The 15,324-nt window shown below is 44.3% G+C and overlaps 1 protein-coding gene across 3 annotated transcripts; it reads right to left on the bottom strand.

Moving 5' to 3' along the window:
- Nucleotides 1-6,692: 6,692 nt before the first annotated feature.
- On the bottom strand, nt 6,693-14,709 carry SLITRK2 (SLIT and NTRK like family member 2). 3 transcript variants are annotated; one of them, XM_058534850.1, is made up of 3 exons: nt 14,530-14,709; nt 10,723-10,776; nt 6,693-10,241 (listed from the first exon to the last, which is right to left on the bottom strand). In XM_058534850.1, exon 3 carries the CDS (start codon nt 10,196-10,198, stop codon nt 7,661-7,663), a length of 2,538 nt encoding a protein of 845 aa, XP_058390833.1. In that variant the 5' UTR covers nt 10,199-10,241; nt 10,723-10,776; nt 14,530-14,709; the 3' UTR covers nt 6,693-7,660. The 3 variants fall into 3 exon arrangements, with proteins under 3 accessions (XP_058390833.1, XP_058390832.1, XP_058390834.1); XM_058534849.1 differs by lacking the exon at nt 14,530-14,709 and having other exon boundaries at nt 10,723-10,999; XM_058534851.1 differs by lacking the exons at nt 10,723-10,776; nt 14,530-14,709 and adding an exon at nt 10,467-10,638.
- Nucleotides 14,710-15,324: the final 615 nt, after the last annotated feature.

Genomic DNA, 15,324 nt, shown 5'->3' with positions numbered 1-15,324 from the left:
CTGAAGTTTATGATCAGGAACAGGCCAAACACCACTTTGTCAGCTAAGAACTTTGCTCACTGGAATGAATCATTGAATTTCTGAAGCTCATCTGAGTTGTCCAAGGGTCTATCAGTTTCCCTGATGATAAGAAACTTGGCAGTGTTGGCTAAAAGGCCGGGAGATGAACAACTAAATGGGAAAACTGCTCTGTGACCTGAAATGTGATAATGTGACATTCCTAGATAGATTCCTAGTTTAACTTTCTTAATTATCACATAGAATAATCAAACTCATCAACTCCATAGACAACTCCTCTGCAAAACAGCTAAATGAAAACTCCCATTACCTCCCCTGCCCCACCACCAACAAAAGCAGTAGGATATCGTGATTTACAAAGAAGATAAGCGGTTTAAACTTTTTTTTAAGTCAAGTTCAGGAAGAGAAATTAACCCAAGACAAATGGTGCATTTAAATCCTGTAAAAATAAAATCAGAATATGGCTGTGTCCAAATTACATGACTGAAAGGAAAAGGGGATAAGAGGTTTTCAGGCTTGAATCACCTGGATAATTGTCTCAATGCCCTATTTGTTTTGTGTGTAGCAACCACTCCCAAAATAGACTAGAATCATAGAGTACTAAAGTTGGATATGTCCACTGAATTCATTCAGTCAACACTATTCCCAGATGGGGAAACTGAGACCCAGTGAGAGCTATGATTTGTTCTCACAGCTTTGTAGCTGCACAAAGGTCAGAACCTCAGATCCTGGGACACTTCATTAGGAAATGCCACCCGTATGTTTTTATTTCGTATAAATTGGACTTATGAGACAACCATGTTCTAACAGAAATATGATTTTAATATGGTCTTGAACCAAAAAAAAATTCTCTCCTATCTGGAAGACATAAGAAACAAACCAATCAAATACACAGAGCCATAGGAAGAACTAAATAATAAGCTCTGGAAGAATTCATCATTCAGGCTTGTCAGGGAGCACATCTTCTGTCAACTCAGAATCTCCCAATTCCAAAAGCCAATAACAAAAGAAATCTCACAGCTCAGCAGTAAAGCTACTTTTAACTCTAGAATGAGATCATTGGGTTCAATAGACAGACCCAAGTATCACTTCAAATTGGGCTTGCCTGCATGTACTAAACTTTGGATCTTGGCTGCGTGTTACCATAACTTCTCTGCCATCCTCATGGGAAAGATTTAAGACTTCCTGGAACAGCTAAGAATCCATTGTAATAATGCTTTGAACTTGAAACCCCCAAATTTCAACACTTTCTTTTGTGCTCATAGGAGAGCCAGAGTCTTAATCATTCATTCATTTCTTCATGAAGGAAATATTTATTGGAGACTTGTGTTCCAAAACACTATTTAAGGTGTTAATGATGTGAAGGTGAAAGGGGCTTGAGAAGTGAGGGACTTGGCCAAGGATTACCCAGAGTAGACTCCATTCACTTATCCTGTCTGCCGAGCAGCCACTTTGTGAGCTGGAAAGTACCTTATAGTTCATGTTGTAGCCAACATTCTGTCAAGATCAAATATGTCCAAAAATGCCAGGTAACTGGATCTGACAGATAATTAGCTCCAATGTTCCTTTTTAGAGTAATGTTGATAGCAAACATAAAATAATATTTGAAAATCAAATTAACGAAAATGATGTGTAACTAATTACAAAGTGGTTGCCCAGGGAAACATGGATCAGGTGCATTTCTAGCCCCCATTCGAGAATGACAACATCTATTTTGATGGTCTTTTTCCAGTATCAACAGACACATATGACTTACTGTTTTACATTACATGTGTTCAGAATGTGCATTACTTTCATTCCCATTCCATTCCAACTAATCGTTTTAAAGGATCAGATAATCTACTGTACTAAGCACCAACTCTTATTCTTCAACAAAACACTTTAAAATGAGGCTATTCCAATTGTTTCAGCTACCCTGTGAAGGCTACATGAATGAAGTGAATATATTGTGAATATAGCAAATTAATAATCTCAAGAGAAGATAATTTGTTTAAAGTCCTCATGTCCACCACAGAAATCTCAAATCCTTTGTTATATGCATATATGTTTTCAAATGGAGCATACCTGGAAGATATATTCTGATGTTCAACCAAATGCAAATAGCCAAAGAAGTCACTTTGCTAGAATATCACCACAATTACAGCAACAAATGCATCTCCCTCTCTCACTTGTTTTAACTCTAGTCTTTGGGAATATAGTGATAGCATCTCCATTAATGAATTCATAATTTCTATTCCTTCACTTTGCATGTCAATCTGACTCTTATAAAATATAAATTTATTAGATCACTTACAGTATTAGATAGAATTTTATAATAAAAAATGGTTGGCTGTGGTGTGGGTGAGTGTGTGTGGTGGGAGTGGGAAATCAGTAGACTTTCTTTCAATTCCTAGAGAGACATCTTTATTTGAATTGTTTTTGTTCTTTTTACTTTTAATATTTTAAGTCTGATACTAATGGACATTCATGGAAAAGTATTAATATGTTTTTTAAAAACTCATTGTACCCTTAATATGTAAATTATTATCATATAAAGAATAAAAGACCTTAATTTGTAAACATTAAAACAGCATATATCAAGGCAAAGAGGATGGTTCCAGTGATACTTTGTCATTAATTCCTCTTAAGATTTTAAAGAATTTTTCTACCTAATTCAGATGTTCATTTTTGTGAATAATTATTTATTAACTAAAAGCTAACTACAGCATAAAATAACTGTGTAAACAGTTTATCAAATAAAACACAATATCATTTGATCAGTTTGCAGTATTTCATTTTGCCTATTAATAGCCCAAAATATGACATTCATTTTTTGAAACAATGTCACTATTTGGCACAGAAGTCTATTTACACGAGAGCTTGTTTAATTTGCCATTTATTCCAATAACTTGAGAACAGTTATTTGCGACTAAATCTAACAGTATTGGTACAAGTATTTTCAAGCTAAAATACTGCTAAAAAATTCCAACACACATGCAATTCAATATGTTTACATAATAACATATTTATTATAAAACCTGTGACTCTAAGCACTTTATTGGATGTGAATACAGGAGTCACTCTACCCTCTAATGAAACATGGCCACATCTGAGCGAGGAGACGCTGCTGAGCAGAAGAGTCCTGTGTTCAATTGAGTTGAAATGGGTTACCTACTCAGACTGTTCAGGAATGCTGCTGCGCCGCCATAGAATTGTTTGGTAGCTCAATTCGCACAAAACTGCAGCAGATTTTCAAGTATAAGCCCTTAGCAACCAAGATACTGGTAGCACAAGCGGCATTGGCAAAACACACTCATTATGCAGGTGGGCTCTGTTTTAAGCGAAGTCGGTATTGAAAATCCAAACATACAAAACAGAGAAGTTAGAGAGTGATTACTTGTATTATAAAATGGTTTTCTGCTTTATAAAAGGATTCACAAGTTTCCTCTAAATGGCAGCTCCCCTAATGCATTTAAAATACAACTTGATTTACAAAACTTCAATTTACACGTGACTTTTTGCACAACCATTGGGAGAAGCAAAGTACACCTATATACAATACTTAATTTTCTCTCTCAGGATTTAGGTTAATGTCTTATTGTATCGGTAAAAGACACTTAAGCCAGAATGTTATCTTTTAAACCACTGAAATATAAAGTAAATATTGCCTCTAAAATATGGATATTCCAGAAAGTTGAAGTACATTTGTGATTTCGTATTTACAATTTTGGGACTCATCTTTACAATGTAGATCTTTAGATAGCACAAGTATATAGCTATCTTCAGGCCATAATATTGGGCCCTATTCTGCAGAAATTTGTTTTATTTTACTTTATTTTATGTTTGTGGGTTTTTTTTCCTTTTTAGCTGTGTAACTCTAAAGAGATGTTAATGGTGGTTACATTGTAGCTAGTCTATTGATAATATACCAGTTTTATACTTCATTGCACAGAATCACCTTTAAAAACCCAACTTCCTGCACTTCATTACTGTTCCCACCTTTTACTCTGGGTGATTGTCATTCAGATAAGGTTCTCCTTTATTAGCACTATGCTCACTGTGGAGGGTCTGAGGGGAGGAGTGGGGCAGAGATCCTGTCTACTGTATCTCTGTGCCCCCTCAGCACACAGTATAGAGCCTGGCACCTAGGAAGTAAGAACTCAATAAATATTTATTTAATGAATGAATGAATGAAGTGATTGGATTGGGAGAATTGTCTGGAAGGCTTTCTTCACTCTAGCATCCAATCCAGTATATTTCTGGAAGGTGTACAATTAAAATGAATTTCCAGAGTCTGAAAAATCACAGACCCTCGCTATCGTTCCTTATACACTTTTTGTAAAATCCATAAAATATTGAGCCCTTGATGACATGGAAATATTTAGAAAAATTAAATCACCTTAGAGGTCAGAGGACAAAGCAGAGGATATTGAAGGGTCATTTCCTTACTCACCAACTGCTGGAGGAAACTAACAAGGCACACAGGTTGAACAAAGTCCAGAACCAAATTAGACTCTTGGCATTTGTGTCCAGACTGAGAAGTGGTGCTTTTGAGTGTTTCAATACAAACTTAGCCACAGGTATATTCAGAAACAGTGAAAGAAACTAATTAAGAACTAGAATCAAAGGGAATTACCATTTGTCATTTGTAGGGCCAGACATATAGATCTGTTCCAGGCAGGGCCAGGGGAGATCGCATTCTGTTGGCTGGAACCATTTCGCTGTGCTGATGCTCATACCCTTTACAAGCTGCATGTGAAATAAAAGTGAAATAGCAAAATCCAGCTGTAGGAGATAAAAATAAAAATCCTAAAATAAAATATGTTTGAAAGCACTTGAGTGGATAAAACAAAACAATATAGTCAGTGGGTATGCTAATAAGTTAGTAAACTCAGTGTTTGTGATTGCATTAGAAAATAAAGCTTCAAAGTATATGGTGTATTATGCCTTTAGATGAAATAGTCTGGACCACATTCAAACGATGTCACCTTAAAATCTAATACAAATAAAGTACAAATCTAAGAAGCATGAGAATCTAGAATTAAACCATAATTATTAAGCGAAAGAGTTTATGAATTGTTCTTCCAGGAGGCCTCTTTAAAATCATGTAACTAAATGAATATTAAGCTATCTCTATTTAAGATTAATGAATTAGTTTTTCTATGGATAATGGTATTTTACAGGAATGACTTTACTTTCTGGAGAATAAGAACAAACACTGAAGTGGAATCACTATGTCAGTAGTTCTAGTCATATAGTTTAAACCTAAAAACTATCTTTAATAGAATATATATACTAAATTTGCCTTCATAATCACTTCCCAAAATACCTACCTCTGTATTCTGTATTTATCATTGCACCAAATGAGAGCAGCCACAAGAGGGTTTTTGAAACTCTTTTATACATATAATATATATAAGTACTTCACTCAAAGAGGAGAGAGAAAATGGTTTCCAGGAGCTATCTCCAAGTTCAACTAGCATAATACTCTTGCTCCTCTTCTATGAAATGTAAAATCTCTGTACATGAACTGTCTTGTAGATCATTTCAGCCCACCATTTTCATCTTTGATCTAATAGATTTAAGAGGAATTATGATCTCTAATCAAAGAATGAACACGTTAGCTTGTCACTGTATATATTCAGAGATTTTAGCTTGTTAGAGGCATTTTTTCCTGAACGCCCTTTACATTTATATATACACAATTACCTTCTATTGTTAAAAAAAAAAAAAAACTATTTTGTACCAGTAGTTATTAATCCAAATAATTTGGATTTAAGTAATTTCTAATTGAAAGCCTATCACATGAATTGTTTATAGTGACAGACAACATACTATTGGTCATTTTAAAGCTTTAAAAGTAAGATATCAGGATCCACTTCAATCTCCACATGATAATAAAGGATTATTATGTTCAGTAACCTATTTATGAAAAGGAAACAGTGTGCTTCTTTCAGACACCATCAATTGCTTTAATAAGGATTTGAAAAGCTGGACTACTTTATATGCAGATCACCATCCCAGTTGCATAAGGATTTACAATAGACAAAACAAAACTATTTTTTGTTGTAAAGAAGGGCTGTTTGTTTAAATCACACAATAATGTTTGCATCTGAAAATTATTTACAGGCTAATAAGGCTTCAGAAATGTTATATAGACTAGGTTAGTTAAAATCATTTTAATGCTAAGACCAAAAAGAAAGGCTTGCTCAAGCTGACAAGGAAAAATTCAAGTAACACATGCCTCAAGAATGCAGAAGAAGCAAGATGCGTGCTGTCTTGGGGTTAGGGACTTACTAATCGATTCGGAAATGCAAATAGCACATGATGTGATAGCACCCCATTAACGCTTCAATAAACTCAAGAGGAAAACGCTGCTTTGTCTGAAAATGTGAAAATTGAGAAGGATTCTGACCCTAACCTTTAATCCTAAAAGAAATAGAAAGTAATGTATACATTTGTCTCTGCTGCCTTGAATTTGCAGAGAACTTACTTGGGAAGTTTGACTCTCACCTTTGAAGTCTTCCTTCAAGGTATTTAATGGCTCCTATGTCTTTATTAAATGAGGTGTGTGGCGGCCTCTACTGGTGTATGTTTATAGAAAATGTTTCAATAGGCAGAAAAAATATTAATTTCAATTAAAAAGTTAGAAATACAGACTCTTTCATTTAAATATATAAAAATATCTAATTTAATGCAGAAAAAATATATTACAAGTTGTGTAATGTACTCAATTAGGAAAATAATCTAAAACACTGACCATGTTAGTGTAAAATAATGATTTACGGAAGGGCATTAATTGTTCAATTCACTCTGATATTGGGTTAAATATATTTTATTAATGAATTACTAATCCCAACTGAGGTGGTTTATTACCTCTAGTCCACTGTTAGATCCCCTTAGTTGACTTAAATAAAATTACTTAGAACAAACCCAGAGGAAAGGAGATATTTTACAGTTAAATCTATAAAGTCCTAGAACTAGAATCATTTGATGACAGGCTGGTTTCTATAACTCAAGCAAACTGTACGTTGACTTAATATAGCTGACATTTCGATCTATTTTACAGTGTTTTTAATTTCAAAAATACAACACATTAAAATATGTTCAATTTATCAAAGCTAAAAGCAACATTTAAGTAATGTACTTAAAGTGCAAAGGCACTTTAACACAAAGAAGTGATGCCTAGTGGCTATACTTGGTAACTGAAGACGGAAATACCGTATATCATTATTTACAAAAGAATTTATAGTCTCAAAAGATCTTTGGAGATCTTCTACAAAATATCCATCTTCATCTGAAAAGTTTGCTTACTCTTTCTTCATTCACTATAATCTGTTCTTCCCATTCCCACACTGGAAAAATAAAAGAAGAAAAAAGAAACAAAATATATGAAAAAATGCATTGTAGAAACATTCATATTCAATGAGGATTCCTAAGGAGAGGAGGGAAAAAAAGGTGGGAGGGGAGAGCAGGAGAGAAATAATTTAAAGGAAAACTTGACAAAGCAGTATCATTGCTTCACCCCATCCCCCAAACATTTGCAAAGTCCCCCAGTGATGCTGGGAAAGGGCGAACACAAGCAGACATGAAAGCAAATGCAGTGCTTCCAACAGTTTGGAGCAGCATCCTTTGATGCCATAGGGTTGTAAATGATTTCCCTTCACAGCTGACTGATTGCAGTTTGTTTTTCCAGAACTTCGAGGTAGTCTGGTTCTGATTGCGGCTTAGCTTGCAGTAAAGGGTGGTCGGGTTTTGACTGCCCCACAAAGCATTTCCTGGGAGTTCCGTATAAAACGGTTTTATTGATTCTGTCTTGGTTTTGGCGTCGAGATTCATATGAGGGGGCGAACTGCCTTTTAGGTAAGGTACAAAAGTTATAGTGGACTAGTCCTGCACTGGGAAGTTCCTTGACTCGCTCAGCAATATTCTGATACAGCAGCTCGGGCTCTCTTGGTGTGGCCTGCTTCTCTAGCAATTCAGTGGCACTTATTGTGTAAGCAAGTGTGGCTGGCTCTTCTTTTTTCTCCTCCAGGTTGCTGTAGCTGAATTCTTGCAGGTTTCGGTAGTAGGCTACCGGGTCTCCTTCCTTCTGCATGTATATGGGGTTTTGGCACATCTGACCCACAGGTGGGGGGATATAGTTATAGACGTGGCCGTCCGTTTTATCCTGAGTCTCGGTGTTGTAAGACCCATACTGTAACTGGAAGGAACTTACATCTAAGTTGTTGGCACTCCTGGGAACACTAGGCACCCCCTTTCGGCGTTTCAGGACAAAGACGAATAAACCAGCCCCAAAACAGACAGATAAGATAAAGACAACAAGCAATCCTAAAATTAAGACGGAAAGTGGAACTTCAGTGTGCAGTTCAGGATAGGAACTGGGAGACACACTAAGCAACCGAGGTGTGTCGGTGTTGTGATTCATGGACAAAATGGTTCCGTCTGACAAGTTTGGACTGTCTGGACAAATAGCCTCCCTCCCCAGAAACTTCAGTATCTCCCCTGCATGCTTAGCGGGAGATTCACAGGTCACCTCATTGATGACGACAGGAGAATTGGCATGTTCCGTCCAGTCCTTTAGCCCCATGATGTCACAGGTGCAGTCCCACGGGTTCTCTTGCAGATCTATCTGGATAAAAGCTGGAAGCTGATCGAGAACCCCTTTCACAGGCAGATGAGAAAAATGATTGTTTCTCAGATTCAGCCTGGTGAGGGCCGTGCCCCCAAATATATTATCAGGTAAGGACCGTAGCAGGTTGTTATTCAGAAACAGTAGCTGGAGGTTAATCAAAGCATCAAAGGTCAGTGGCTTAATTTCCTTAATGACATTATACTCTAAATAGAGATACTGCAAGCTCTGCAGTCCATCAAACATAGAAGGATACAGCACTTCAAGGTAATTGCCATTCAGATAAAGTCTGCGTAAACTGGTCAGGTTTGTGAAGGCACCTTCCTGAATGACTGCAATCCTGTTGTTTCCTAAATGCAACAAATCCAAAGAACTGTATTCTAGGAGGTCGTTCTTGTAGACAGTTTGAAGATAGTTCCCTGTTAGGTAGAGTTTCTTTGGACTGGTAGGTTTGGGCTGCAGGTCGGAGATATTAGTGAACTTCCTTTCTTGGCAGTTAACGTTTAGACCATTGTCTGAGCTCTGAGAGGTGCAGACACAGCTACTTGGGCAGGTGAGGGGCACAGGGGACTTGGTCTGGTACACCATGATAGGTCCAAAGCTCTGCCTGTCCTTCGACACAGTGACCCGGGGAGTTGGACGATTTCTCATTTTGGGTGGCCGGCTGGCTTTTGGAGCCCTGGTTGGGTTGAGAGCAGGATTCATTGTAGGTGACAGCCTTTGGATGTGTGTGTCAGCATGGCTGCCCCTTTGACTGGACTCACCCGTACTTTTTCTGGGACAGAGGTCTTGCCTGGTCAGTTGGGTCACATCTTTCCCATGCAATCTAAAGGGAGTTTCACAGACAATCTCCCCCACAAAAACAGTTATGGTGTCCAGCCAAGCCTTGAGAGGAAGTAAGTCACAAGTGCAGTTCCATGGGTTTTCCTCCAGCTGAATCTCCATAATCCCTCCGATATGTTCAAGGACACCAGCGAAAGGCATCACTTTCAGCCTATTCCCTCTCAGGTCTAAGTGGGTCAGCAGGACAAAGCGGAACACATTGCTGGGCAGCGAGAGCAGAAGGTTGTCATTCAGGATGAGCACTTTGAGCTTATTCAGTTTGCTGAATGCCCCTGCCTCGATAGCACTAATGTAATTGTAGTCAGCCTGGAGGTACTCGAGGCTCTCCAGGCCCAGGAAGGTGTCCTCTCTCAGCACCTCGAGCTTGTTGTTGTTAAGGTGCAGTCTCTTGAGGGTCTTCAGGCCGCTGAACGCCCCAGTTCGGATCTCCTGCAACCCGTTGTTACCTAGGTGGAGAGTTACCGCGTTGGAGTAATTGACGAACTCGTTCGGGTACAGTCTCGTCAGGAGGTTTCCATTGAGGAAAAGCTGATAGATTCGATACTGGGGGGGCTGGAGCAGGCTGACAGTTGTAAATCCTTTGTTTTCGCAGTTAATATTCAGTACGTTTTCCTTCTCTTCGCACAGGCAGCGGATCTTGCAAATGTCTTTGGCAGTTTTGCGACTCTCCGTCCGTAAGATCCCGGCCACGGTTAACACACTGAGGAACCAAACGCCGCTCAGCATCTTTAGGCACCGTCGGTGTCAGCTCAGGTACCTACAGGCAAACCTTGGTGGGGGGGAGGCGGGAGAGAGCAGGATGCGGGGGAGAAAGAAACAAGGAAGCCCGATTAAAATGGCAAAGCAAGGGGGCGGAGTGGGAGGGATGGAGAATGCGAGGAGTGGGCCACAAGGCAGAATGAAATCACTGCGTTTTTCAAAGCGGTTTCTTCTCTCCTCCCCTCCCCCGCCCCAGCCCACCCACACACACGTCCCCGAACACACATGCTTGCACCTGATTTCCCGGCGGGTCGCAGCCAGCCGCGGAGTCATTAGTAACAGAGTTGTCCTACTAAATCCAGCCCATCTCCTCCTCCCCTGGGGTATCTTGAAGAGATCTCGGGCGGCTCGCCCCTCTTGGGCTCGCAGCAGAAATTGCTTTACTTTTTTTTTTTAACTGCGCAAAAAGGGGGTGGGAAAATCAGGGGACTGGCGGCGGGGGAGGGGGGAGAATGGAAGAGCAAAGATAGGGCGGTGTGGGGGTTACTCACACATCAGGAGAAGACGGGACCCCTCTCCTCTGCAGTCCGCCGGTAGTTTAGCATCTTCAGAAAGAGAAGGAAAGGTAAAAGGAGACGCCGCGTCCGGGGGGGATGCCCTGCTTTCCGTTGACTTAATTTGGCTGGGGGGTGCGCCGAAATTAGAAATCCGGCAGGCGGCAGGAGAGGAAGAGGAGGGTTGGAGCGGCGCGAAGCTGAGCCGACGGGAACCCGGGGTGCGACTGCGTAGGGAGGTGGGGGAGCCGGCCGGCCCGGTCGGCGGGCGGCGGCGACGGCCGAGCCTGGGCGCGCGCTTCCAATCCGGTGGCAGCGGCAGCAGTGCGCCTAGCAGTTTGAATTTGAGAGGCTTTGCAGGTTCCCCGGGACAGGGCTAGGGTGACGTCACAGGGGGAGGGGGCAGGCAGTGGATTGAGGGCGCGCTGTGGGGGAGGGAGGGGCAGATGCTTCCTTTCCCTGCGAGTGGCTTTGCAAAGCTCAAATCCGGGCTGCGTCAGTTGATTCTGAACTACTCCACCTCCAACCCAGCGGGTGGCGAGAGGCTGGCGAAGCTCCTGGAGAGGGGTTCTCCAGGAGGGGCCCCGCTAAAGGGCCGGCACCGCCTGGACTCCTCCAGCCCTTCTGAGTGGTTCTCCACCTGCCCCTCCCTCCTGGCCATTCCTGGGAGGTCTCATTCCAGATTCCCAAGCAGGGGTCCAGATCTGCCCAGCAAGGGGTGTGTGTGTGTGTGTGTGTGAGTGTGTGTGTGTGTGTGTGTGTGTGTCTGTGTAGAGATGTAGGAGACTGCCTCTTTGCTACAGAACTAGGGCCCGCCTGCCAGCCTCCTAGCTCAGATGCTCTTGGTGCGGAGAGTGGGGTGTGTGTGCGCACCAGTATGTCTGTGTAGGAGGGTGAGGAGTTCTCCTAGGGGATTTATGCTTTACATACAGAGCTTTGTTTCAGTGCTGAGAGAATTACTTTCTGGGTGGTGACTGGCCAAATAGATATTTGCCTGGATTCGGAAAGCCAGCTCAATGTTAGCTTATAGACTGAGATCAACAACAACAAAACCCTTCCCCCCCTGAGGTTTATACTTAGTCAGATAATGAGGTTTAAACGTGTGCTTTTTGCCTGAAGGAAGGAGAAGAGGAGTGGGTGTCAGAAAGGCACTACCAGGCTGAGCTTCAGCTGGGAGTGGGAGCCCACAGAAGGGTGCCTAAGCCCTCCAGGCTCCAGGGGCAGGGGAGCTAGGAGAACAGAAGGTGGCAATGCAGGAAGACTGGCTCCCGAGACAGAAAGGGGAGATGAAAGGAGTCCTGGCCTGAGACCCAATAGGCCTGGGTTCTGATCTAGCTCTGTTGCCAGGTATGTCACTTGTTTCTGGATCTTCCCGTCCTCATTGGCAAAAGAGGGTGGAGTATACGGGCCCTCCCAGCTCTGAGATTCAATGGGATTCAGATAATCTTTCCATATCATTATTAATGGCCAGGTGTTTCGTTTTTGCTTTCATTATCTCATTTTTTCTTAATTATCTTAAGGTCCCCTGGACCCAGGAGTCTCCTAGTGTGGAGTCCATTTGCTAGATGTGAATGTCCGCTGTTGCCGGAACGGTCAGGGGCTGCCTCTGGTGGGGATGGGGGAAATGAGGCAGGAAAAGGAGGGAATGCAAGAGAGTGGAAAAAGGAATTGACCAAGCCATGTGCCTGTCCTGTAAAACATTTCAGCTTGCTTTCCCCTCCTCTTCAGTCCCAGGCTGCTGCAGACAGAGTCAACACAGGGTCCCATTGCTAGACCAAATGCGGAATAGAGACAATCACATAGGCAAAATGAGCCGTCTGAGAACTGAAAGCCCCCTTGCTTCTCCCCTCCTCCTTCCCTGTTAAGCTCAAGTGCTAGGCTTGTTCAGCTTGCACAAGCTCTTTCCTCCCCAAGAAGGACTCGAGATAGTTTATAAACTTAGGCACTAAGGCAACCTGTGGCTCTGGTTGTCTCTTCTGGAATTTTTCTCGAGCTTTCTCCTTTCCCCCTCCTTCTCCTTCCAGAAAGAGCCTTGGACCAGACATCATGAGCCCCCTGCCCATCCTGTATTCTTGCTCCGTCTTGGGCAAGATCCTTCCTTTCTGGGGCCTCAAATTTTCCTTCTCTATGCCAAAGGGCAACATTGAGATGAGCTTCCCTCAGAGGGGGAGGGGGCAGCCCTGTGATAGCCTCCTACTGTCCATTGCAATTGCATCATTAAATGCAAGCAGAGTGATGCAGTGTGAGCACTATTAAGCTTCCTTTCATAGCAAAGGGGCATTTGTCTCTACATATCTCCAAATATTAAATATACATAGTTCCTAGAGAGATATGGTTTATTCAGTCATTCATTTAACAACCGTTTATTAATTAGGTTAATATTTCATTGAAGTAGAAGCCAACATGAGAGCTGGACAAGACCTTTGAAATCACATTCATTTTATAGATGAGGACATTCCTCAACCAGGGAAAGTGCTGACTTGATTAAGTTCAAGAATCTATAAAATTAGAAACAGAACCCAGGGATTCTGAGTCCCAGTCCAGCAGCTTTCCAAAAAGCTCACTGCTGCTTAATATGAATTAGAGAAGAACTATCTACCCAAACTTAAATAGTGGTGGTGGTGGTTTACCGAAATGTGTCTTTTTTAGAAATTGTATTTGAAGGTGAAATATCGAATATTAGTTTTAGTTCTCAAATATAGTCATTTCCTTCAAGACATAGATGATGCTGTCAATACTCCTTGAGGATAGAGGCTATTTTCTTAGGAATTTCAGAGAGAGATTGGGGAGGAAGCTGGGGGCGCTTGAAATTCTTGACAGTTATAGAGTGAAGGAAATGCGGTGGTAAGCTAGCTGGCTGAGCTTCCACAGCCGCTTTTCCAAACATAGTTATTGGGAACGAATCAACCTCAACCCCGGTAAAGCACTTGAAGGAAGTTTCCTTTGGCCTGGCGTCTCGGGAGGAACCGCCGCAGCACGCCGCTAGCAGAGCGGGCTTATAAGGCGGTGGGAAGGTTCTTGGTGAACTGGGAGCCCAAGGGAGGCAGAGGCGGACGCTAAAATAAGGCACACGCTCCCTGTCCTCGCTGGGGCGAGGGAGGCATAAACGGGGACTTCGTCACCTCAGTCTCTCTGGCATCTAAGCGAGTAGAGCCTGGCTCGGGTCGCCAGTGCTTCCACGGGGCGCGGTGAGTGCCGGCGGGCGGACAGCCCCCCTTTGACCCGGCCGCCCGCAGGCCACCATGGGGATTACGGGAGTCCAGCCGGGCTGCGGTGGGGGGCGGGGGTCAACTTCCTGTCCACGGCCGCCTTCTCCCATTCCCGGGTGAATGCCATTCCTGAGGGACTCTTCTGGGCGACCAGGGAGCTCGGCGAGTACCCCGTCGCCGGGCACCGGGCACCGGCCGCTAGCGCAGCCCTATCTGCCCTCCCCCTCGCTGCTAGACGCCGGGCGCCCGGCGCGGGGGTCCGCAGCCCCGACGGCCACGCGCGCTGCCCTCGTCCCGGGCCTGGGCACCGCGGGCCGGCGGAGCCTTCTCTTCGGGAGCCGCAGCCACATCGGGCGCAGGGGCCGTCCTCCGCGGCGGTGGCCGCGGGGCTGCGCGACACCCTGAGCCCGACCACGCCCGCGCGGACCGTCCCGGAGCGAGCAGCCCGGGAGGGGATGGGAGGCGAGGGCTGAGGGCGCCCAGTCTTCCCAAGCCCATGCCCTCCGCGAGGGGAGGAGGCCCGGGAAGGCAGTGGCCGAGCGGAGCCAGCTCGCCGGCCGCGTCGTCACGGCGTTCCCGAGTGCTCAGAACTTACCCAGCGAGCGCGCCGCCCGGAGCTTCCCCCGGAGGCGCCCGCAGCATCCGCGACCCGAGGAGGCGCGGGAGCCGGCACAGCCTCGGCCCGGCGCGGCCCAGGAGCGAGGGCACGGCGGCGAGCGCGGGCGGCGCCCCCAGGGCAGTCAGATCCCCACTGGAGCCGCTCGCCACCGGGCAGCGCTTCTGGCAGGAAGGAGGGAGGGCGCCGGGAGGGAGGAGGGCAGAAGAGCGGGAGAGAGGAGGAGGAGGAGGAGAAGGAGGGAGGGACGGGGGTCCCTCTCCCGCACTTATCAATCACCCCGCAGATCAAATGTCCCCGCTGTGCACCCGGGAGGGGGATGTACCAGCCCACAAAGGAGCCGCTGCTCCATTTCTCTGACAAGCGCCGCGGAGCGCTGCTCACTCCTCTTGGCCCCTCTCGCCTGGAACTCTGCCCAGCGCTTGCAGCTTCCACCGTGGGCTGCAGCTCGGACTCGGTCAAGTGAAATAAGGATGGCACTCGGTCGGTACTACATCCGAGGGGAGGCTAAGACCGCTGGGTGGAAGTTTACGGACAAGCGAGAGAGCAGCCAGCCCTCTGAGCTGGACACCCTCGGGACGGCTGCCTCCCCTAACTAGTAAGCGCCCAATCATTGGAGTTCGCAGGCAGATATTTAAGGACCTCCTACGAGGGTGGTAAACAAGGAATTTCCATATAATATAGAGCTGAGCTAGAATTGTGCAAGTGTGTTAACAAAAGCATGCCCTTAGCAGCGTTCCAGTCCCTGGTTTCGTTTGATTCTTTTTATTCTTC

This window comes from Diceros bicornis, chromosome X (assembly GCF_020826845.1).
Source record: "Diceros bicornis minor isolate mBicDic1 chromosome X, mDicBic1.mat.cur, whole genome shotgun sequence".
In the NCBI taxonomy this organism is placed as follows: domain Eukaryota; kingdom Metazoa; phylum Chordata; class Mammalia; order Perissodactyla; family Rhinocerotidae; genus Diceros; species Diceros bicornis.
The sequence above is the reverse complement of the archived record's forward strand: the minus strand, read 5'-3'. Positions and strand labels throughout refer to the sequence as shown.